This window comes from Sciurus vulgaris (genome assembly GCF_902686455.1).
Source record: "Sciurus vulgaris genome assembly, chromosome: 1".
Taxonomy (NCBI): Eukaryota; Metazoa; Chordata; class Mammalia; order Rodentia; family Sciuridae; genus Sciurus; species Sciurus vulgaris.
In genome coordinates, this window is record NC_136461.1 from 43225188 (window position 1) to 43249669 (window position 24482).

A 24482-nucleotide genomic window follows, 5' to 3' on the forward strand; every position below is an offset into this window, starting at 1 on the left:
ACAGGTTTGCCACCTTCTACAAGGTGAACCCCACGCTCTTCTGTGTGGCACTGGTGCATGCCATCTATCTGGATTGAGCCTTGTCAAGTGAGGGCCTGGGATCCACATGGGGTCCCATACTAAGGTCTGGCACGGAAATTCAGTTCTTAGCCCACCAGTCAGTGACCACCTGTGAGTGTAGCAGCCACCTGGGCAAGGCCAGCAGCTTTCCTGACCCCTTAGCAACTGAAACTAACGGGAGCAAGATGCGTCTCCACTGACCCCTCGGCAAGCTGCCAGACCACACACTGTTGATGCCTCTTGCCTCTGGCTGGGATCATGTCAGCCACGCACAGCTCCCAGCTGGGTGTGCAGATCAGAAGCTCTGAGCCACAGCTATCTACGTCTTTGATTAATAAAAAATGGGAGATAAATTAATAATGACTTAATACATGCAATTTGGGATCAGAATCTTCCAAGGCATGGGAAAAATAATAAAAAGGGGAGTTTTTTCTTCCTTTAAGTTAGGGTCTTATTATGTTTCTCAGGCTGACCATGAACCCTAAGGCTCAAGTGATCCTCCTGCCTCAGCCTCCTGAACATCTGGAACTACAGGCGCATGCCACCATGCTGGGCAGGGGAATTCTGGACAGTGAAAAGTGGGAATAAATGCTGTCAGTCATGAACCAAGTACTGCTGGGGAGGGCAACCCAAGAGTAAAAAGGAGGAGGGGACTGGGCCTCACATTGAAATGCTGTGCTTAGGTGCACTCAAGTATCCCTCATCCCCACTGGCATGAAGGACAGATGACCTGGGAGAGGGTGCTACCTTCCACCATCTTATGGAGCAAACTGAGACTCAGAGAGGCCAAGTTATTTGCTGTGGGTCACAGAATCAGTGTGAGGTGGGAAAGAGGGAGTAGATGTTTTTATCCTAGTTTCAGAAGAGCAATGACAAGCCACATTTTGAGATTTTACACACACATACTTTAAATTGGAGACTGAACCTTGGTGTGCTTTACCACTAAGCTACATCCCCAATCCATTTTATTTTTTGAGACAGGGTTTCACTAAGTTGCTGAGGCTGGCCTAGAACTCATGACCCTCTTGCCTCAGTCTCTCGAGTCACCAGGATTACAGGCTTGTGCCTCGCCACCATTCCTGGTTCACATTTGATATTTTAAAAAACATCTTAAATTATAGAACTATTTCAAACACAGAAAAAAATTAGAAAATATTAGCAGACATCAGTGAACCCATTGCCCAGATTAACCAGTTCACACTTTGCAATGTTCATTTCAAATGTTTTGTAATATAATACAAGCACAGATTTAGCCCGAGCCCCCCGCCCAACCCTTTATCCCGTCCACCACCAGAGCCAGCCTTGTGCTTGCAGCCAGTGCCTCAAATCCTCAACAGGCAGCATCACTTTGGGTTTTAACAGTTTCCAAAGTACAGGTGTCTCACTGTACCTATCCTTTTACAACATGCAATTCACATCATTATTGTGTTTTTAGGATTTTGTCTATGTTGACAGATGTAGATCTAGTTCATTCATTTTAACTGCTGTCTGGTGTACCACTGGATGAATAAGAACAATTTGTTGGGGCTGTGGGGTGGTCAAGTGGTAGAGTGTGCTTAGCACTCATGAGGCTCTGGGAAAAATCCTCAGGACCAAATGAAAAAGAGGAACTATTCATTTATTCTTTTCTTCAAGGACATACAGTTTTTAGCTTTTGGGGTTTCAAACAGTTCAGCAATAAAAATCTTTATACACATATCCAGGTGTACCCATGTGTCATATATGACCTTTATAACCATCACCACAGGTTGGAACTTGTGTCCCTTACATAACCTTGGAGAATTGCCTGATGACTTGGAAGCTTAGTTTCTTCATCTGTAAATTGGGATAACCAAATAGCATAAATATTTGTGAAGATTCTGTGCTTCGCTGAAGATGAAAAGCATTCTGTCACCTGTCACTTGCTCTATGAATACTGCTCATCACTCAGGTGTTGGACCTTCAGGATGTACAGTGCACCATCTCTGCTGGTGATGCAGGGCCTTTCTGTGCTCACTGATGGGTTTGGCAGTGGAGGGACTCGAGTCTCCACTCACTGCTCTAGTCTGGGGTGGAAAAGGCGGCAAGGCTTCCCAAAGAAGAGATGCTGAACCAGGAGTTCAGGAGATGAGGAGGCAAAAAATGAGAGTGGGAGACTGGTAGTCAGGAGGCTGGCCAGGCAGGAACAGCATCGTGAAGGGAGCAATGACACCAGAGAACACCTGTGGAGTGTCAGAGGTGGGTGCAAGGCAGGCGGCAGCACAGGACAGGCCGAGAGAGGTAAGCAGAACTGAGATGCCATGTCCTGAAGGTAACAAGGAGCCATGGAAGGACTTTAAGTAGGACAGTGACAGGCTTGGATTTGCACATTAGGAAAATGATGGTTATAGTGTGGAGCAGGGTCCAGAGGGGAGAGCCCGGGCCTAGAGCTGGTGGCTGTTCCTGAAGCTCAGAATTCATGAGGCAAGTCTGAGACCTGTCTGATCACAGAACTGTGGACACTTTGTTGATCTCCTGATGCCTTTGAGTGATGTTGTGCTCCTAAGTCTCCCTTCTCCCATTGCAACATCACATGGTACCCACAGCATGCCTCCCACAGCCTGCACGGGGCACCAACAGGAGAGCTGGGAGGAATGGGCAGCTGCCTGGACTCTTGCCCCCAATTCCAAGAGGTCTATTTTTATACATCTCAACCACTCCTCCTCTTCTGGGGCTCACTTGGCACCCTGCAAGACATAACACCAGATACAAGCTCTCAAGTGTCTGGTGACAGGCATGGCTAGGTCCACATCAATGTCCCATGGCAAGTGATACCACTAGCACCCAGACTCTATGTGGAGCGAGGGGAAGGATAACCACTCTAGGGCAAGAGGGGCTGTTGACCACTATGTGACCTTGACTAATACCTAAACATCAAATCTCTAAAATGGTACAAAGAAAAACATACAGGAACTGCCCCAGACCTTTACTCTTTAAGTGAGGACCCCAACTCCACCCCTAGTTTTGAGTGAGAGTATTCTCCATCCACAGTGGCACAGTGGCATGTCCCTGGGCGCCTCTGGCTAGGTAGCCCTAGTACTCCACACTCCATTTTTATAACATTCATTTCTTCCAGATCTACAAGTTTAACTCCTGCCTTCCAGACTAGGCTGGAGCTTCCTGACAGAAAGGCAGCACCTGCCCACTGTTGTTTCCTAAGATCTAAAACAGAGTTCAGCTCATAATTGCCCCCAGAAACCCCTGCGAGCAGAACCCATAGGATGTACTGGCGGAGGGCAGCAGGAGGATGACACTGGCAGGAGGTTTCCTTTCATCACACTGTGCTGGGGAGGGCCTGGCTCCACAGAAGTGTTCCACAGGAAAACGCCTGAGAAACTCTGGGTTAAACCAAATGAAACGCATGGTCTTCTGGAAGCCTTTAATATGCTCACATGCACATGGTTCTTGGGAGAAGGTCACACCAGCAGCCCCTCCTCCACCTGGCACAGAATCACTTCCTGTGAAGTGGAACAGTGTGAACCCTTTGTGCGTCCTTCTATTGCTTATCAAGACTATTTGGTGAATGTGATACAGCACATTTGTTGCAACTTTTGGGGAGGGACAGGAAAATCCTTTCTGACAAAATTACTCCACATCCCAGTATATAAATAGGATAAAAATAGAATGGCTCTGGCTGAAGTGGGGTCTGGAGATCCCTCTGGCCATCTCTTCACTGCTGCCATCTATGCAAGAGCCCTGTGGAGTCCATTTTGAAAACCACTGGTGGAGAACTGAGCACAGGGTTGTGATGAGGAAACTTGTGGCACCGGCTCTGCTGTTAACTTTTTCACCCTGAGCAAGTCATTTAACCTCACTGGGCCTTGATTTCCCCATTTATACCACTCTGTTGGACTGGATGTTTTCTAGCATCCTGAACTGTCAGCTTTGATATGAGGACTAGAAATTTATGACTGCAAAAGCCTAGTTCTTAAGGTACCATGGCTAAGTTTCCACTGCTTAGAATTCCAGTTTGGGGATGACCTGTAGCCAGCCCGCGTGGCTGCAGCACACTGGAACCCAGACTGCAAAAAGCAGCGTTCATTAAGTGCAGTGCACTGCCCAGGGGCACCAGGCTCCCTGAAGGGGGCATGCCCTACGCAGGATGGAGGGAGTGGGATGGGGAGGGCTGGGGGGAAATGAATCAGCAACCACTCAGTGGGCAGAGCTGGGAGAGGGACCCAGGTCTCCTGCTCTATCTTTAGATCTCCTTAGCAACCGTCACCAGAGCACCCAGCTGAAGGCTCGGGCTGAGCCAGCCATCTGTGGGAGGAGGGAAAGTGCCTGCCTCCGGGCCTCTTCTTAAGCTGAGGAAAGGGCTCTGGGCTGGCCAGGCTCTAGAGCCAGAGAAGGGAGACAGTGCAAAGCCTCATGCAGTGGGACAGGCTTGGAGCCAAGACAGAGGTCGTCCAGGGCAATGCCTTGCTCCACAAATGCTGGCAAGCCAGAATCCAAGGCCTTCAGTGCATAAGGTATGTAAGTTAAGGTCCTTTTCCAAAGAGCAATTACTTCTCCTGGGGTCATTCCCGAAACACTGAGGGATAACTTAGGTGTTCTGAGCTGGTCACCACAGTTACAGCTCCTAAAAGGGCCTTATAATTGGAGGGAACAGGGCAGCTCCCCCTTCTCCTGTCCAACTGCTACTTATCCTGGACTTGGCTTCCTTGGAGGAGTCCTCCCTGACTCCAAGGCTGGCTGCTTGCTGCCTCAGGGCTCCCACAGCCTCTGTCCTCCCTCCATGAAGCAGGATGCCAGGAGGAAATGACTAACCCCATAGTGTAGACAAGAAATAGAAATCCTCAGAGGTGAAGACATTTGCCCAAGGTCACATGGCAAGTGAGCAGCAGTGCCATGCCTGGACGCCATGACTTCTGGTTCTAGTCTGAGATTCTTCCCACGTCCCTGTAGCAAGCCCCTGGTTGGGCTTTGGAAAGAGACCAGAGCTAGAAGAGGAAGTAGGAGTTCTTGGTCAGGCCTGCACACAGCAAGTACTTGGCCATGTCCTCAGTAAACTTGGGGGAGCCACAGACCAAGGCAAATGGCTTTCTCCGACAACAACCAACCAGCTCTTCAATCAGGTCCTGGTCCAGGCGACCAAAGTGGGTCTTCTCTCGGTAACTCCAGGGAAGTTGCTCTGGGGAGGTCTCCTGGGAAGACCAGAAAGAGTGGGGTTGACTACCAGGGGTTCCTCAGAGTTCACATTGCCAGTTTCTCTGCCTAATGAGGAAATGGAGGCAGAGAAGATGGGAAGCGAACCTACATCCTCATTACCCTTGCAGCAGCCTTGGGAGTTATGACCCCCTAGAGCAGGGAGGTACGGGGAGGAGCAGAGGCTTCCCAGGGAAAGTGCAGAACTCAGGTCTCACCACTTCTCACCTCCCCTGCACCTGTCACTGGCAGGGAGTGGTTCTCCCAGTACGTAAGGGGTTCCCAGAGGCCCTCCAGAGCAATCCATTATTATCACCTCAGGGCATACATCTGTTCATTTGTTTTAAGGTTTCAATGAATTCCAGTTCATCTGACAGATGTTTGCCAGGTGCTCACTCATGCCAGGCATGATGGTACTAGATGTAGCGGACATGGTGGCTGCTCAGACAGATCAGTCTCCCTGTCCCATCCTGGCTGTGTGTAATACAGGTCCCAGGCAGCAGAGCCACCATCACAAAAGGGGATTTATCCTTCACAAGGAGGTCCAAGAGGCCTAGGCTCCTCCTCTTCTTGCCCTCCAGCCCTGGCTCACAGCTATCCTCAGGGCCACGAAGTGAATGTTCCACCTCCAGCTGACTCGGAGGAATTTCTTCTTCTATTTTAAGTAAACGTTATTGAAGTATGACATACGCATGGAGAAGTGTACAAATTATTACGTGTATGCAATTTGAAGAGCTTTAATAAAGAGAAGAAACCATATCATCAGCACTCAACCAAGCCCAGGGCAGAACTGACACTCTGTAGAACTATGAAGGCCAGCTGATAGTTCCTGGGGCCAGAGAGAAGGATGGAGAGAGGGGGCTGGGGTTGGAATCTTAGTTCCTCTGCCATTTCCTGGGAAACTGACCTCTCTTGAGCTATGGAATGAGGGTGCAGGCTGTGGAAAACCATGGTCTGGTAAGCCACAAGGGTGGAATGTTGTAGAGGCCTAGAAGCAGAGGCCTCCAGTGTTACAGGGGCTTTTAACCCCACCTCACAGAGCTTGTCTGACCCCAAAGGCCCACTTGTACTGGTGAGTAGAGGAGCCCCGGCTGATGATGGGAATCTCCCCACACTCCCTCCATGGTCTGACCTACCCTAAAGGGCCTCAAGGGCAGGGCCCAACAGTGCCAACTGGCTTCATTTCTCCTTCCCAATGCCCAATTCCCTCAGGTCAGTGGGTCTGCTTGTCATTGCCCTAGTTGTACACCCCCAAACGCACTGGGTCTGGCTGGTGATCAGGTGGGGAGGGGCCTGTAAGCAATGATGATGTGGCAAGTGAAGGAAGAGAGGGGGGCTATGAGAGCAGAACACCAGCACCCCCCAGGGCTCTGGGAAAACATCCAGGATGGACTCCCCTCAGCAGGATGTGAAGAGTAAGCAGGTGTTAGGAGGGGGAGGGGGATAGTGCCCCTGGCAGTGGATACCACTTGAGTAAAGGCCTAGTGGCCAGGAAAGCAGAGCTTACTTGTACCACTGAGCAGACCAGTGATACCCAGACATAGCACACAGGAAGGCTGGGACAGGAGGTGAGGCTGTACATGCTGCCAGGGCTACTGAGTTTAGACACTGTCCTAACAGCAGTGGGGAGCCAGGAAAGGGCTGAGGCAGAGTGGTGGTGGGGTCAAATCTGTCATTTAGGGGCTGGGGATATGGCTCAGTGGTAGAGTACTTGCCTAGCACTTGTGAAGCACTGGGTTAAATCCTCAGCACCAAAGAAAAATAAATAAGTAAATAAAATAAAGGTAAAAAAATCTGTCATTTAGGCTGCAGAATAAAGAACAAATTGGCAGGGAATAGTTGGAGCAGGAGACCCTTAAGGAAGCTATTTCTGGGGCCCAGCCAGGGGGGAGCAGGAGCCCTGAGTCAAGGGAGTATAGGGGGACAGGAGTCACCATCTTCAGCCCCCTTCACCTGCCCCTGCCATCAATGGGCAGCTCACTCCTCTGCCCGATCCTAGGCCTTGGCATCATCAAAGCCCCAGCCCAGGGCCAAAGATGAACTTGAATGCAACCCTCAGGCTAGGCTCAAATGTCACCTGCTCCGCAAAGCCCTCCTGATTCTGCCTGTTGGTCGCCAGCATCCTGACCATCCTCTCAGCATCTTGTGCTGGGCTATCTCAGTGAAGAGCACAAAGAGAAAGGCCTCTGCGCAGGACCACCTGGCCCACCCCAGCTCTCCAGCAGCTGTCTGGGCTACTTTGTTCTTAATCTTTCTATGCCTCAGTTTCTACATCTTAAAAGGGACATCATGGCAGCACAAGCCCCATGAGACTCTAGGGGGATTACATGAGTTAATACACACAGTGCTTCAAATGGTGCCAGGCACAGAGAAAGTGCTCAATGAAGGGGGGTCCTTATCAGCCATCCCTGTGCCATGTCCCCATGCACAAGTGAGTGCCTGCAGGGCAGCAAGTGGGGCATCTGCATTTTTGCATCCTGGCATTTTGTAGACATGTGGGTGGGGAGACAGAGGACAGGAGAGCTGGTTGGCATTCAGGGTGGCTCTGCCAGGTAGCACCCTCCTGCACCCCTCCCCACTGTCCTGGACAAGCTCCAGGGACCCACTCCCTCAGGCTGCACACAAGCCTCTGGCTTTGTGCTCCTGCCTGGGTACTTTCTGCTGCTACTAATGTTCACCAAGCATGATCCTCTCAATGTTCTTGCCACTGAGTATTCTGACCATGGACAGAATATTGGTGAAGCCAGGAACTCTGGTTTGGGGAAGGGCAATCCAGTTTCCTAACCCACCCCTCACCCTTCTGACCACAAGGCTGAGGACCAGCTAAGTGATAGCTGCTCAAAGAGGAAATTAATGAGAGGTATGTCCACAGTGGAGGGTACGAGGACCAACTCTAAGCAACAAGGAATGCTTGGAGACCCCAGGAGGGGCCCTCAGTCCAGCAGGTGCCAGAAGGAAAATTAATGCTACAGACCAAGGAAGGTGGAAGAACAAAGGCAGCTGAGGACCTGGCTTGAGACATAGTACAAAGTCAGTCCTCTGTGCTATAGTGGGGAGGATCCAGGAAGAGTCACTAGAGTGAATGGAGAACCAGAGAGGCAGTATCAGAAGGCAGAGTGGCTTCCAGATAGAGAATCTGCAGCCTGGTGAGTCTCATGGGCAGACAAATTGAGGTGATAGGGAATCTACTAAATGGAGGGAACTTGGATCCAGTTTGGACCATCAGTTGCTGACAGTCTCTACTCAGGTATATTAATCCCTGAACAAATAGTGCTGGCCCAGATACTTGGTCCTGGCCCCAAGGAACTGAACACACTGAGACTGCCTTGACTCCACAGGTGGTCCCAGGTCACATAGCTGGTGATGCCAGAGGGTGGGGGAGGCAGCAAAGGATGGTGGAAGCAGCTAAAGCTCAGGAAGTCCTGGGATCGAATCCTGGCTCAACCCTGTCTATAGTGTGACACAACTGGCCTTCACTAATGAGTTCTGTTTCTAGTCTGCATAAGAATATGGTAATAGCGGGGCAGAGTGGTACACACCTATAATCCCAGCAACTTAGGAGGCTGTGGCAGGAGGATCATAAATTTGAAGCCAGCCTCAGCAATTTAGCAAGACCCTTAGCAACTTAGTGAGACTGTCTCAAAATTTAAAAAATATAAAGGACTAGGAATGTAGCACAGTAGTAAAGTAATAAAAAGGACTGGGGATATAGCCTGGTGGTGAAGTGTCCCTGGTTCAATCCCTAGTGCTGACAAAAAGGCCATGGGAACACCTGCCTTCTATGCCATGAGCCTGGTGGGTGTACCACCAGAGACAGGGATTTTTTGCACAGCAAGGGGCAAAGAGGCTGGTCCTTGGGATGGGTACAAGGGGACAGCAGTCTCAGGGAGGGAAGTCATCACCCTGGGCTTACCTGGCTGAGTACGAAGAAAGTGCGGACATTCCAGAAACGGGCCTGCTCCTGGAGGAAGGTTTTCAGGTAGATGCCCTCAAAGGTCTTGAAGCAGCAGACCAGGGTGACAAAGGTCTCATCATCTGCACTGTCTGTGATGCTCTTTAGGATGGGAACCATGGGGGCCAGACCTGTTCCTGCAGCCAGCATGAGGAGCTCACCATACTGGGGAGAATGGGCATAACAAGTGGACTGAGGGTCTCACTCCACCTGTACTGCCTTTTCTTGGTCTTGCCTGAACCAGCTGCAGTACCCTTCCTGGGTGTCCATCCATCTATGCCCCCTCTCTTCTCCTCCAGGAAGTCATCCTGGCTTATGAAAGGCATGAGGTGTGCACAACAGAAATTATGGAATCTTGAGGCTGAAAGGGAACGTAGTGGTGTAGCCCAATCTGAAAGGGGCTTGGTTGCCTTCTAAAGCATGGAACTCACTGCCTCCAAGGCAGCTTGCTCCATCTCAGGCCACCTGCCCCTGCTAGGGAGGTCTCTCCACCTCACATCCTCCCACCAAGCCTTGCCCACACCCAACTTCATTGCAGCCCTACTCTGGGCTACTTCCTCTGTCCTGGGCAGCCCTGAAGAGATCTCTGGGCTCCAGATTGGACCCTAGAGCCTGCCCTTCTCTAGACTAAGATAATATATGCAAGTGTCTAATTCAGCACTGGTCAAAAAAAGTCATGCAATAAAGGCGAGTTCCTGCTGAAGAGGCCTAGTTTCCTCAATTCATCCTCACTGAAAAAATTTCTTGGCTCTAGACCTCTTAAAGAGGGGCAAGCCTTTGTAAGGTGAATGCCGTAAAAACTAGTGCCTGACCCATGCAGAGAGGTATTCACTTTCCTCATTCTGGACAACAGGCCTTGTGTATAAATCCCTAACCATGTGATCTGGGCAAGCATTTATTTATTTATTTATTTTAATCAATCTGGGCCTAGTTTCTTAACTGGTTAAAAAAAAAATTAAAATAAGCCAGGGTGGTGATGCAGATCTATAATCCCAGCTACTTTGGAAACTGAGGTAGGAGGATCACAAGTTTGAGGCCAGCCTCAGCAACTTAGTGAGACCCTGTCTCAAAATAAAAAATATAAAGGGTTGGGAGTGTAGTGGTAAAGCACTCCTGGGTTCAATCCTCAGTAGCACACATGCATACACACAAAGATACACAAAGATAACAGTACTTCCTCATAATGACACCTATCTCAAAACTGTTGTGAAGGGGCTGGGGGGATAGCTCAGTCAGTAGAGTGCTTGCCTTGTAAGCACAAGGCCCTGGGTTTGATCCCCAGCACCCAAAAAAAAAACAAAAACAAAAACAAAAAAAAACTGTTGTGAAGCTTACAAGAGATGAAGTAAAGTGCCGTGCCTGATGAGGAGCCAAGGTTTAGTGCAATTAGACTGCTTCCCTTTGTGAGTCTCTAGATGCCCTCCTACCTACTGTTGTTGGCCATGTCATGTTGTCCTGTGTTCATGCAACCTCCCACCTCCAGGTCTTCAGCCTACCTCATCCCTCCTTCCTCTCCTCAATATTCAGGCTGTCTTTCTGGGATGCTTCTTTGAGCCAAGGCTAGGGAAGAGTTCTTCCTTTGTGTTCCCATAGCTCCCTGTGCCTCCTGTGGCACAACACTGTTGTCATCTATGTGTTTGTCTCCTCCATCAGATTGGCCCCTGGAAGGACACTTGTATTCATCTATTGAATGAACACATACATGCCTGGGTGTCAGCTCAGGGCTGAGACCATATCTGTCTATAATGAAGACAAATGCAGAGTAGCAAAGCAGGCCGACAAGAGAGGAGCTGCACCCAAGCATTCTCATGGGAGCAAAGCCAGCCCTGGTCAAAGCTTCCAGTGGCCAAAAGGAAAGCCTGAGACAATATCCCCTTTCCCTCACTACTGGGCCCTATACCCTCACAGATGAGAAATGCAGGGGCTAGTGCTGGAGGTGTAGAGTGCTAGCATGCACCAGGTCCTGGGTTCAACCCCTTGTACTGAAAAAAACAAACTGATAAATAAATGAAGGGGCTGTTGAGCGTGTGTGTGTGTGGTGGGTACATGGCATCAGAAAGTTCCCTCCCAGAAAAAGTGGTCAAGACAAACTTTTATCTGTTGTCCACCCCACATGAGAAGGAAACCGGAACAATTCACATGCCCTGCTCTCAAGGGTCTGGGGGACATAGGGACACACTGAGCTAAAATGCAGGGTTGAGTGCAGTTAGTTCTAGGGGAGTCCTGTGGAATGCTGTGGAAGAGCATTAACATGTACATGTGGATGCGTAAACTGGGGACAGAAGCACCTGAAAGCTGTTGTGGAAACTGAGTTCACATATAGCAAGTGCTAAGGTCAGACCTGCATACTGAAGGTGCCAAATATGTATCTGATGATATTACTTACTTCTTTTCTTTTATTTTGTGATGCTGGGGATGGAACCCAGGGCCTCATGGATGCTAGGCAAGTGCTCTCCACTGAACTACACTCTGTCCCTGCTGGTATGATTATGCAAACATATGTACATGTGCTCAGTATGCATACATGTGTATGTATGTACATGTACCAACACATCCACTTGTGAAAGAGGATTTGGAAGAATATATACCAAGGTAGTAAGAAATGGCCTGCAGCTCATTTTTGTTTTCTTCTTTTTGTCTCTACATAGCTATAGCTCATTTTTTTGGGGTAATGAATATATACTGCATTTATAATAAGGAAAAAAAAACAATAAATGCTATTTTTAAATTAAACAAAAAGAAAGGAGAAGCAAGCACGATTCATTCTTTCCCATTTGTTTTTGTTTTGTTTTGTTTTCCTAATTATAAAGGTAATAGGTGTTCACTGCAGAAAATTTATAATGTATAATTTTGGAACATATAATGAATGAAGAAAATAAAAATCACCCATAATTCTACCACTCAGAGCTGCTAACATTGCATTATATTTTCCCTTCATATTTCTTCTGTGCCTTTCCAGTTAGTTTCTCAACCTGTTGTATATTCAGTTTTGTACCTAATATTTATCACTTGATCTTATAGCATAAAGCATGTATCATTTATAAACAAATTTTAAAACCCAGAATAATACTCTATCAAGTTTATCTGCACATTGTATACTGTAACCCAGCATATTTAACTGTTCCTCTAATGTTGGATATTCAGTTGTCTCCAATTTTTTATTACAAAAAAAAGGCCATAAATACGTGCAAAGTAATCAGCATTTTGGATTCTTTCCATACAACAGACTTATAGACATGAAATTACTGGGCCAAAGGATTTAAAGGCTCTTAAGATCTTGGTATACACTGCCAAACTGCTCTCCAGATATGTACCAACTGAAGAGGAATTGCTAATTATCCTGGGAAAGTCAGGGAAGGACATGAGCATACCATGAAGTCGAGGGCAAAAGTCTTCTAAGTTGGGAAGCAATGGGCTCCCAAGCAGAAACCATGGCTGTATCTGGTCTTGTGAGTGGAATACACAGAATAGTACTTGAGGCTTGAGGGTTAGGTGGTATAGGGTCTTAAACCCCAAGTAAATGAGTCTGATTTTCTAAGCAATGGGTAGCCATGGATAGTTCTGGTTTTATTTATTAGTGCCTATTACATCTCCTCCCTTTCTCAACCCTAAGGACCTCTCAACCTCAATCTCAGGATTGGGTTTAAGCTCATGAACAAAGGCACGGTGAGGTTCTATGGCCTAAAATATGAGCATCACAGCCCTGGAGGTAAGCCAGGGGCACCTCCTAAAGACTCAGGGTGCTGGCACTGACCTTGTTTGGTTTATAGCAGAAGCTTCCAAAAGGTCCTCGCCAAAAAGCTATGTCTCCCACTCTCCAGGACTTGACACACCGGGACATCAGCCCGGTCTGGTAGCACTGAAAGCAAACACAGGGAGAGCTCAGTGGGAAAGGCATATGCTGCCAATACAAACTACATTTGTCATTAGTGTGGAGCTCTTCCTGCATGCTGAGGGCTTTACATATGTTCTCCATCTAATCCTCCTCCACGCCTACGGGTTGGTACTGTCATCCCTGATTTTCAGATGAGGCCCAGAAGTTCACACAGAGGTAGGTGGCATGGCTAGGATGCAAATCCACAGGACTGTAGCCTTCACCAGGATCTCAACCCCAATGCCCACAAGGACCCATAACCAAGTGTCTAATGGCAACTTCAGTGTCAGGGAGACAGTAGAGAATGGTAGGAACTGTGATAAATTGGTGAGCAAGTGCTCCTTCTAAGGAGGAAGCCACTTTGCAGGTTCCAAGTCATAGTTTGTGGGGTTGATGATGCCAAATCTCCTGATTTTCTAAAAGGAGCAGCAAATCTCTATTTTTATTTAAAATCTCCCATTCTGAAATGTCAGTAATTAATTAAAAAAATTAAAACACTGTGCAGGCCAAAATCAAATATATTTGTGGTCTACATCTAGTTTGTAGGCCACACATCTGCAACGTCTGAATTATCCTACACCATATGCTGAATGGATGAGAAAATGAAGGCTGTGGAAGGGATTCCTCCATACAAGGTGGGCAGTCTGTGTTGCCTGGGTACTGCCCACTCTGTGCCACCGTGCTGGGACCACAGGGGAGACAACTGGACCTTACGCTCCATGAAGGCAGCCAGTGTCTGAACCATGAAAAGGACTTAATAGCTCAATGAATGAATTAATCAATCAATCCAGGTTTAGGCCCTCCCCTTAAAAGTATACAATCTAGGACTGCGGGGGTAGCTTGGTGGTAGAGCACTTGCCTGTCACACATGAGGCCCTGGCTTCAATCACTAACCACACACACAATCTAGAAGAGACCTACAATTCAGACACCAAGCAAAGACTACCTAATTCCCCATGAGAAGCATAAAGTGCTAGAAGAGTATAGCCAGGCTTAAAGAAAAGACTGGGTTTTGGTCTCCAAACCTGTTTTCCATCACCCAGAGCCACCTTGGATACCATCTTGACTTCTGTGGGCATCATCTGCATAAGAAAAGGGGAAGTCCTGCCAGGTGAGGTGGCACACCTGTAATCCCAGCGACTGGTGACTGGCAAGGTTGAGGCAGAAGGATTATGAGTTCAATGCCAGCCAGCAACTTAGTGAGGCCCTAAGCAACTAAGACCGTGGGTTCTGGTTAAGCACACCTGGGTTAAATCCCTGGTACCAAAAAAAAAAAGGAGAAAAAGGAAAAAAGGTGGGGGAAGTCCTTGGCTTACCTGGAAGAGGTCTGGGAAGAAGAGTAATTTTTTTTTAAAGCGTTGAAGATGAACCCAGGGCTTTACATGGCAGGCAAGGGCTCCACTACTGAGCTCTACCACCAAAGAGGGCAGGTTTTGCTCCTGTCTTGCTGGAGGCTGGGTCTTAGAGCACACTGGTTTCTGAATTCCCCAGTCTGGTGGGAGGCACAACCCCAGCTGTGGCCTCAGAGGCCCTATGGCACAGATAGCACCAGGGAGAAAGGAAGGATTCTTCTGAGTCTCTACATAACCTGGCATGGAGTAGATGCTCAACATGTACTGTAAAACAAAACTGACACTGAGTTTTTGTCCTTCTACTTGGAGTCATATTGTGTGAGGGCCTTTGAGTTTCAGTTTCTTCATCTGTACAATGGGGATAATATGATCTACTTGTGGTTATAAGGTTGAAAAGAGAACAAAGTCAGAAGCAGTGCCCCATGCCCTGCAGGTGTCTGAGAAGCGCGGCCTCCCTCCTTTCTACGTGGGGAGGTAAACTGGAAAACCCCGCTGCCTTCCCAATTTGCAAAGACATTTCTGGCTCTTCCTAGCCAGTGGCTTAGGGATAATGAGGTGCCTCTTTAAAGAGAGGCTTTCCAGCAAACGAAGGAGAAAATCAGCCTTACAGCTGGGAGGGATCCAGCTGCTCTGGAGAACTGTCTCCAGGCTTATCCTCTCAGCAGAAACACACCCAGACAAGCAGCGCAGGGAAGCAGGCCATTTGGAGAGGATTTGCAGAATCTCCCAGACAAACATCAGCGTGCAGAAGGGATCCCATCCAGGATTATGTGTGAGGGAATAAACATTCAAGTTCTGAAACAGGCAGGGCAGGCAAGGAAGTGGGAGCAGAGATAGCACTGGTGTCTTTGAGTCAGGGGCCAGGGTTCACCTGCCGTAGCACTTATTAGCTGTGGACCTTGGGTCCCCTTGGTTCTCAGCTTGTTAATCAATGCAACAGGAATAATAATGCATGTCTTAGGAGGGAGATTAGGATGGGAAAGCTATTCTTCTATATTGGTGTTCCCCAGGATTCCATCTGGGAATGATAGGCTAGAGCTCTACCTGAGGTTGGCCCATGTGAAGTGCTATCTCTAAATCAAAAATGTCAAGAGTCAGCAATTTCATGTAGTTCGATCTAATTATTTTATCTGCATAATTGGACCTCCATGAGTCCTTGTACATTTGTTGCCTACCCCTTGGCTCTCCAGGGTATTTTGCATCTGATACACTTGCACATCTCATCTCTGCCAACTCCTCCACTTGCCCTGGCTACCCTGTAAGCACCCTCTCCTCCTGCCACTTAGGCAGGGTACAGTTGCCAGAAGACTATTCTGTGTTATCCCTCCCTACATTTGGTTATCCGTGAATTGGCCTTCAATGCCATTCCCTGCCACCATCGATTCATACTTCTTCAAGGCTATCAAAGGCCCTGCCTCTGCCCACCTCCTATCCAGAGGTGATGTCAAGTTAGTTCAGTTCACAACGTCCTCCATGTTCCACCTTATGCCTGATTCTCTCAACTCATATCCTCTTCCTCCTTCTGTTCTAGGATGAACAACTTACTTCCCTAAATCCTATTTGCAGACGCTCCTTCCCACATTTTCCATCACTCCTTTGCCCTTGTCTCAGGGTTGGTTCCTTGAGGATGGATACCACATCTGACATACTTTTGAACCCAATGCCCAGCACACAGTGGGTGTGGGGATATGCTTCCCCTCCACTTCCCAGTTTTGTGCTCACTCTCCACTAATGGTAAAAAGGTGAAAAAGAATAGTTTTCCCTGAAATCTACAGAGAATATGGCCTCTGTCAGTGGTCTAGCAGTGCCCTTCCCCAGGAGAGAGGCGAGGAGAGAAGGCTCTCTTTACCTGGCCCAGCTGTTCCTGTAAGTCAGCCTCTTCCCATGTGGACACTGGATGGGAACTGTACCATCCCAACCAAGCTGGCAAGGGAGGTACCAATTCATGGCAGCTTAGAGCACCCTCCAGAAGAGTCAACTCACCTTGATTAAAACTTCAAAGTATCCTTCTGCATTGGCAGGGCTGATGGGTGTGTAGGCTCTTTGAATTTCCAAGTCATCTACTATCCCTCTGGGAAGGAGAAGTACATAGTCAATGGTCAGCCAGGCATTCAATAAATACTTATCAAGAACCTTTTCTTCTAGGCTGATGAATCTGAAGGGTGGGGTCCAGAGGTCTCACTGAGAGGCAAGGTACAGCAGAAGAGCACTGAACTCATCCACTGCCATATGGTGGTTGTGACAGGCAGGTAATTTATTCCAGCTGCCTCTTTTGCAAAACAGGGACGGCCATCTCTGTCCTGATTGTGTGGTTCCACTGGAATTACATCTGAGGAGTGCTTCTAAAAGCACTGATGATGTAAGCAGTTTGAGGGACTTTACGTGGTTTTTCCTAACCTCTTCTTAACTATGTAGTGATGATAAAGATTAAAAATAAATTGCTTAGATTTATGAAACACTATCATGTGCCCAGAGCATCAAAACCAGAAGGATTCTCAAAGGAGCACTAGGCTATCCTCCACATGAATCCTCTCTACAATATTATTGTGGGGTCAGGATAGCAATCATCGGTAACAATCTTAGCCATGTTGTATTAAATGCCTATTATGTATCAAGCATATTACACATGCTATCTCATTTCATTCACATGATACTCAAATGCAGAATCCTGTGCTTGGAGAAGTCACTTGCACAGCTAGAATTCAACTGCCACTCTAACTCCAAAGCCAGGTTCCCCACCACTACTCCTCACAGGAGCACCCCAGCACTCCTCTCCAGGCTTGCCATGTGCTAAGTGTTCTTCTCTGAAGTATGCAAGTTAAAAAGGCCCTGACTCAATGTGCCAAAATCAGGGCACTAAACAAAATATTTAATAAATGCTTATGAAACAAATGAGGAGATGAGACATGAGATAACTTAGATGCAAAAGCCATGACATCTGCTGCAACAAAAGGTAAAGCTGACAGAGGGAGCATCACTCTCATCTACAGAACCTCAGAAATCTGGAGTACTGAAGGCCACTGACAGGACACAGCGGGCACAGGAAGGGAAGTAACTGCAGACGTATGGAGTAGCCCAGTCGAAAGCTTAGAGCCAGGACAATGTGGCTCTAAGCAACTAGTGTGGGATGCCAAGGCTCAGATGAGTGACACATGTGGAGTGGGGGACAGGGAAGGACTTGGGAAAGGAGGCTGGAGGCCTTGGCTTAGGATGTCATCATGGAAGCACTGAGGTCATCAGAAAGTGAACAGGGAGTGATATGGTCAGTTGGGTATGTTAGGAATGTCATTGGAGTAGTAAGAAGGATGAAGAAGGGAAGCCAGCCTAGAGGCAAGGGTTCTGGTCATCCCTGGCTTACGGATTAAGGGTTGCATGAGGCTGTGACCTGCTTATGGATTAAAGGTTGCATGAGACTGTGACCTGTGACCTGTGGTTCCTCCTGCTTCCTGGAACAGTGAGCTTCAAGGACTGCCAGCCAGACCATAGGCCAGAAGCAGCTAGACACACAGTTGGAGTCTGACCAGCAATAAGCTCTCTCCTGGTTCCCATCTTATCCTCTGACTCCACCTTCTATCTCTTTTGCCAGCTCCTTTATCTCTTGCTGATCCCATAAATTCCAGGAGTTTTCAGGGTTCAACTCTATGCTCTTTCCTCTTTTCACACACACACATATGCTCCCAAGTGCTATCCAGGTATGTGCTGATGACTTCCAAATTCATACCTGCAGCTCAGATTTCTCTGCTGAGCCTCAAACCCAGTCAGCTGACTTCTTGGTTGACACCTATCCCTGGTTATTCCAAAAGGTCTTGTCCCTGGAAAATGGGGGCAGGAATCCAGGTGGATTCCACCAAAGGAGGAATCTGAGAGAAGGCTAAGAATGTAATGCAGGAGCCAGGTTGTTTGGGTTTGAATCCTCGCTCCATGACTTCTCAGTTATGTGATATTGTACAAGTTTCTTATTTTCAGTGGCAGTGTTCTTTCTATCAACTGGTACTAATCATGTTAGGTTAAAACCACAGACACAGATCGCTTGTCTTCAAATCCTGGCTCCAACATTACCTACCTGTGTGACCTTGGGCAAGTTCCTGGATCTCTCTGAATTCAGGTTCTCCTGGGGGATGATAGTGGCAACTACTCACAAAGGACTTTGTGAGGGTTACATGAATTCACACATATGAATGCACAGATTGTGCCTTGGATAATAAATGCTGCTAAAGTGCTTGTATTATTATTTATCATGAAAATGCATTATCTAGGTCCATCTGAAGACCATCTGAGTCATGTATTGCTATTCTGAAGAAGACAAATGAAGGCTTAAAGGGGGTCAGGCAAGTTGCCCTGGGTCACCAGTTAGCACAAGGCAAGCAGGCAGCAAGGCTTTGGTCCTCCCACAACCTGAATGTACCGTAGGACGAGGTGCTGCCCAGGGTGCAGGCCAAGTAGGCTGTTTCCAGGTAGTGCAAATCGAACATGGTAGGTGTCCTTAGTAAGTTTGTCCATGGCACTGATGCGGAAAGCCAGGAAGGTCTCTGGGCTCAGCTTGGAGGGGCAGCTCTGCAACCGGAAAAGACCTGACAGGTAGAGGCTGGGTTCAAGGGACACACAAACAACCTTCCCAAGTTCTTCAAGGACATCTGTCTTGGTGAATAAGTTTTCTGTGTAACAGAGAGCAGGGTTACCTTATTTCCCTTTTATCTAAGAATGTGAGAGTACTTTATATGAGCTTGCCTTACTCTTAAACCTTCCACGGTTCCCATCAGTCCCAGGATCAAATGAAGATTCCTTAGCCTATACTCAAGGGTCCAGTCAATGAGATAACAATATAAAACTTTTTTTTTGTTGTACTGGGGATTGAACCCAGTGGCACCCTACCACTGAGAACAGTCAGCCCTTTTTATTTACTTTTTTTATTTTGAAACAGGATCCCACTAAGTTGCCCAGACTGGTCTTGAACTTGAACAATCCTCCTGCCTCAGCCTCTAAAGTAGCCAGGATTACAGGCAGGCATGCACCACCACACCCAGCACAATATAAAAATGTTTCATACAATGTAATTGTTAAGGAAATATAAAATCTGTTACTATGACTATTAAAAGTTAAAAATAAAATTTACACCAGTCTGGTGGTACATGCCTGTAATCCCAGCAGCTTGGGAGGCTAAGGCAATAGAATTGCAAGTTCAAAGCCAGCCTCAGCAACTTAGTGAAGCCCTAAGCAACTTAGCAAGACCCTGCCTTTAAATAAAAAATAAAAAAGGGCTAAAGATGTGGCTCAGTGGTTAAGCAACCCTGGGTTCAATTCCTGGTACCAAAAAAATTTTAAAATAAATAAGTAAAATTTTTTATTAGGTTGAAATACACTGATTTACAAGATTAGCAAATCAATTTTCTTTCATTTAACTTTCCATTACTTTCCATTTGTTACTATAGGTGATGACAAGTACTATTACTGAGCACCTATCATATGCCAGGTACTTTATTTATTTATCCCACGAAATCCTCAAAATAATCTCTGAAGCATTAATATCCCCATTATTCAGATAAAACTGGATTTAGCAAACTAAAGTGACATGCCCAACACCACACAATTAACTGGCCTATCCAGGCCTCAGCTCTTACTTTGTTACATCTTTATGGTTCTTGGTCCCTATTCTACAAGGGGAGTTTATTGAGGGCTGGTGTCCTGTCACCTTTACTTTTATCATTAACCTCCTTGTGCCTAAAACATAGGACATGGTACTCAGTAGACCGAGGAGAAACTCATTCATTCGCTTAACAAAAGTTTATTGCCTGTAATGCCAGGAACTGCTGGCAGAAGACAGAATAGTGAGCAAGACAGAGACTCCCTCGTATGGAACTTACATTTTAGCAGAGACATGGATAATATGCACATAAACAAGTACATCTAGAAGGTGGTGTTGAGAATTAAGAAATGAAATTTGAGCAGACATCAGAAAGAAGTGAAAGGAGGACTGGGATTGTAGCTCAGTGGTAAAGCACTGGCCTAGCATGTATGAGGCCTTGGGTTTGATTCCCAGCAACACAAAGAAAAAGAAGAAAAAAAGAAAAAAAAGAGAAGAAGAAGTGAAGAAATGATCCATGTGGAGATGGAGGGTAGAAAGAAGGAAGAAACATTAGCTGTCATGAACATTCCCCAGTCCCTGTCAGAGGAAGAGGGCTCTGGTCTCCACTACCACCTTCCAGGAGCAGAACTATAAGGAAACATTTAACAGCGATAGATACAAAGTTATGTTTTGGAGTTGAAAAAATAATACATTTGCTCAGGATGTAAGATCTATAGCTTAGGAAAAACGTGTAAAAATAACTGAGCTTTGGTTCAGTTTGGGCTCCAACAATGGGGAAGAGTTGTCTAAAAAGAGATGGTGAGGCCAGGTTATATTAAGAGGCAGAAATAGGAGATATCTCTCCTCCACAATCGTTAGAAGGCACACGGACAATGGGAAGCTTGTTCAGATGTGGGAAACCCAGGATGCAGAAACAGATTCAAAACCAGGTCTAGGGCTGGGGAGATAACTCAGGTGGCAGAGTGCTTACCTGTCAAGCACAAGGCCCTGGGTTTGATCCCCAGCATCGCAAAAAAAAAAAAAAAAAAAAAAAAAACAGGTCTATGCACACTGTCAGAGTGAATAGGTCCTCAATTATCTGTATAACAGAAATTGAACTATAGTGTTCTCACATCTAAATTCTGTGAAACCCTCCCAAACATGACAATGAAGGGCTAAATTGCTCAGTCCAAACAATGAAGTCGTCTAGGAGTTCAAAAAAGTGGGGGAAAGTCAGTAAGGGGAAGACTATTCATAATAGCTAAGATGTGGAATCAGCTAAGTGATCATTAAGAGATACATGGGTGTGGTGGTATACACCCATAATCCCAGTGACTTGGGAGGCTGAGGCAGGAGGATCTTAAGTTCAAGGCCAGACTCAGAAAATTAGTGAGGCCCTACACAACTTAGCAAGACCCTGTCTCAACATAAAAAAATAAAAAGGGCTGGGGGTGTGGCTCAGTGGCTAAGTGCTCCTAGGTTCAATCAAAAAAAAAAAAAAAAATGAAATCCTGTCATTTGCAGCTAAATGAATGGAAGTGGAGAACACTATGTTAAATCAAATAAGCCATACACAGAAAGTATTACATGTTCTCTCTCATATATGGAAGCTAGAAAAAAAAAAGTTGGCCTGAAGGTAAGACAGTGGTTAATAGGTTGTGTGTGGAGGGGGAGAATGGGAATTTGCATTTGATGAGTACATATTATATCCATGTATGGAAATATCACACCAAATCCCACTAGTATATACAATTCATAGGTGTTAATAAAAGAATAAGAAAAAATAATTCTCCCATTAAAAAAAAAGGTGAGATAAGAAGGAAAAACAACATTCTCTATTTAGAGCAAGCATTCTAACAACTGAGCTATCTCCCAGCTCCTGTTTTTTTTTTTTTTTTTTTTTTTAAATGGTGCTGGAGATTGAACCTAGGGCCTTGTGCATGTGAGCCAAGCATTCTACCAACTGAGCTATGTCCCCAGCCCTCTATTTACCTAATATATACTATAAACTATTTTGCTCTAAGTGCAAGAACTGTGTCTGTTTTGTTCCCTCTTAAATCCTCAGTGGCTCGTGGGTCCTGATGTATAACAAGCACTCAATAAATATCTGTTACCTGAAATAAATGTCAGAATATGTGCTAAACATCACAAATGTTTATCTCCATTTTACAGAGGATGAAACTAAGGCTCAGAGGACTAAAGTCCCACAGTTGCTAAAAAGCTTGTTCCAGGCCTGGACTTGACCCTGATTCTGTTTTCCATATGCACACTCTTTTCTGCTGTCCAGTCACGTCTTCCCAGAGCTTGTTTGCTGGGCAGGGGTGAGGCCAGGTAAACTCCACCACCCTGGCCTAGTCGTCTCAGCAGCCTCCTCACCTGTGACTGCTTCCCACTCAACAGGCTCTTGTCATTGCGAGCTCGAGCTGCCTCCCACCTTGCCAGATCTCGGTGGTAGAGGTCAAACACACAGGGTGAGCAGCCACTGCCACAGCACTGGGAAGGAGAGGGCTCCACAGGCCGCAGCTGTAGCCAGGTTTCCTCAGTGTCCTCTTCCTCGTTGTTGCCCATTCTCAGTGAGGCCTGCATAGCCTGGGAGGGATAACAAGGTGCTCTTCCCCCTCCCTTGCTGGCCTGGAAGAAGGAAAACATGGGGGTTATATTCTGGTCTCCTCTATTCCTCCCATTCTCACCAGTCTGCAGGTGCCAGGCTCTGTGCAAACCCTGGGGATGGGGTACACTTACTACCATTGCTTTAAGACACCTTTAATTTTATTTTTGCAGTACTGGGAATTGAAGCCAGGACCTAGTGAATGCTAGGCAAGTGCTCTACCTACCCATTAGGCTATAGCTCCATCCCTACCATTGCTTTTAGAAGGGCAGTTCCCTCTGTGTAAAATAAATCTTTTTTTTTTTTTTTTTTTCTATTTCAGCCTCAGAAAACCTGGTTCTACTGTGCATGAGCTTTACTTCAGGAAGGTTTTATTTTCTGGGACACCCACAAATACAAGGATCATGTCTTATTTCATCTACATTGTTCCACCAAGCACAGCCTGGCATGTGGAAGGTTCCCAGTAATTTGTGAGAGGTTATTCACTTTACAAGTACAGACTGGGGGCTGGGCCCAGCACTAGGTGCTGGGATGCAACACAGGTGAGAAGACCATGGTCCCTATCTCTCTAAGACCTAGCATGGTGTTACATCAGTTCAATCCATTTATTGCATGCCATGTACCAAGCATGTATTATTAATGAATGAGGTGTGGTCCCTTCTTTATGCCAATTTCTTACTCTGTGCACTTTTGGGGGCTAAAATTAGGTAAGTGAAAGAGTTCTGTTGACTGTAAACTGCTATTCAGTGTGTGGGTTAGTCATATCAGTCTCTGCCTTAAATTTATCCTCTCCATGTTTTAACAGTTGTTATTTTCTGCTTCTTGGAAACTGGTAGAAATTTTCTGCTTTTTGGAAACTGGTAGAAACTTTTTGGAAACTGGTAGAAAACATTTTGGAAACTCCGCCTCTACCTTTTCAGTCTGATACACCATCTTTAAATTCCGCCTTGACAGATGTTGTATCTGCTTGGATGTCTTTCCTCATCCTCAGGCCTTGGCTAAAAGGTCGTTGCCCCTCAGAGGTCCTCCCTGAACCTCTCCCCTGGTCACTTTCTATTAAGCACTCTATTCGTGTCTAGTATGTGTTCCCTCATTAAACATGCTTGTACTATGTATCAGACACTGCTCAAGATGCAGAGGATACAGCAGTGGAGAAGCAGAAACCCCTGCACTCATTGGAAAGATATTCATTAAAAAAAACCAAAATGGAAACAGTATGATAGAAAGAAAATAACTAGGGAGAAGGGATAGGACGTGTGAGTGTTGCTATATGTTATCTGCCTGCATATGTATCTCCTACTAAACCGTAAACTCTGAATCTCATGTTTTATTCACCAAAGCCAAACCGGTGCTTAGCACAGCGCCTGACACAGCAGGCATTTGTAAGTAACGGAGAGAGCAAAGAGCAAAGGAACGTTCCACCGCTCTGGCCCTGCCTCTAGGAGGCGGAAAGGAAATCCCCAGAACAGAGCAAAGTAACTCGCATTCGGGCGCCGGGTGCTGGGGAAGAGCTTCGGTATGAGCCGTCGGAGGTGAAGCTGGTGGGGTGGACTGGGCCACTCTCAGGCACAGGGGAGGAGCAGCGAAAAAAGCCCCCGCAGCAGTGGGAGAGGAAAGTAAACTTTTCCAGGCACCCACTACGTGCCGGGCGCCAGCGCAGGCATTTCAATCCCTATTTTTACAATGAGGGGCAGGGGGCCGTGGCCAAGCTCCAGCTGCTCGTAATTGGTCAGAGATGTGGTTCTGAGGTCCCGGGGCTCCTACCGTCCCGCCCGCGTCCCACCACCTTCACCAGCACTCACCTACGCTCCAGCAAGTCCACTCACGTGAGGATCCCACAGATTTCCCCCACCTCCGGGGAGGCGGGGAACTCTTTTCAGAATCAACAAATAAGATAGTGAAAACGGCTC

General features: G+C 46.8%; 2 protein-coding genes and 1 long non-coding RNA gene across 8 annotated transcripts in view; 1 reads left to right on the forward strand and 2 right to left on the reverse strand.

Annotated features, from left to right (window-relative positions):
• Positions 1-18507, reverse strand: part of CDCP2 (CUB domain containing protein 2) — a 46643-nt gene extending 28136 nt beyond the window's left edge. The window contains exons 1-2 of the mRNA XM_079144507.1: positions 18465-18507; positions 16385-16472 (exon numbers count right to left, since the gene is read on the reverse strand). The gene's annotated coding sequence lies outside the window, so the exon portion shown is untranslated. The remainder of the gene's footprint in view (positions 1-16384; positions 16473-18464) is intronic.
• On the reverse strand, positions 1658-24474 carry CYB5RL (cytochrome b5 reductase like). 6 transcript variants are annotated; one of them, XR_013764589.1, is made up of 8 exons: positions 24375-24457; positions 22341-22595; positions 18807-18955; positions 16385-16472; positions 12930-13034; positions 9137-9340; positions 5139-5878; positions 1658-2765 (listed from the first exon to the last, which is right to left on the reverse strand). XR_013764589.1 is itself a non-coding variant. In XM_079144568.1 (8 exons), exons 2-8 carry the CDS (start codon positions 22548-22550, stop codon positions 2754-2756), a joined length of 852 nt encoding a protein of 283 aa, XP_079000694.1. In that variant the 5' UTR covers positions 22551-22595; positions 24375-24455; the 3' UTR covers positions 1658-2753. The 6 variants fall into 6 exon arrangements, 5 of the variants coding, with proteins under 5 accessions (XP_079000694.1, XP_079000695.1, XP_079000692.1 ...); XM_079144568.1 differs by having other exon boundaries at positions 5139-5222; positions 24375-24455; XM_079144569.1 differs by lacking the exon at positions 1658-2765 and having other exon boundaries at positions 4856-5222; positions 22399-22595; positions 24375-24454.
• On the forward strand, positions 18966-21169 carry LOC306663958. Its single transcript, XR_013764597.1, has 2 exons — positions 18966-20914; positions 21025-21169. It is a non-coding gene; the product is annotated as an uncharacterized lncRNA (long non-coding RNA).
• Positions 24475-24482: the final 8 nt, after the last annotated feature.

What these genes read in the sequence shown, in the direction of transcription:
- CYB5RL (XM_079144566.1), bottom strand. Translation starts at nt 22,550, where the DNA reads ATGCAGGCCTCACTGAGAATGGGCAACAACGAGGAAGAGGACACTGAG. An exon ending in TGAGTGGGAAGCAGTCACAG is followed by an intron (nt 18,956 to 22,340) that starts GTGAGGAGGCTG and finishes TTCCGGTTGCAG; the next exon opens with AGCTGCCCCTCCAAGCTGAG. An exon ending in GGGCAGCACCTCGTCCTACG is followed by an intron (nt 16,473 to 18,806) that starts GTACATTCAGGT and finishes TCTCCTTCCCAG; the next exon opens with AGGGATAGTAGATGACTTGG.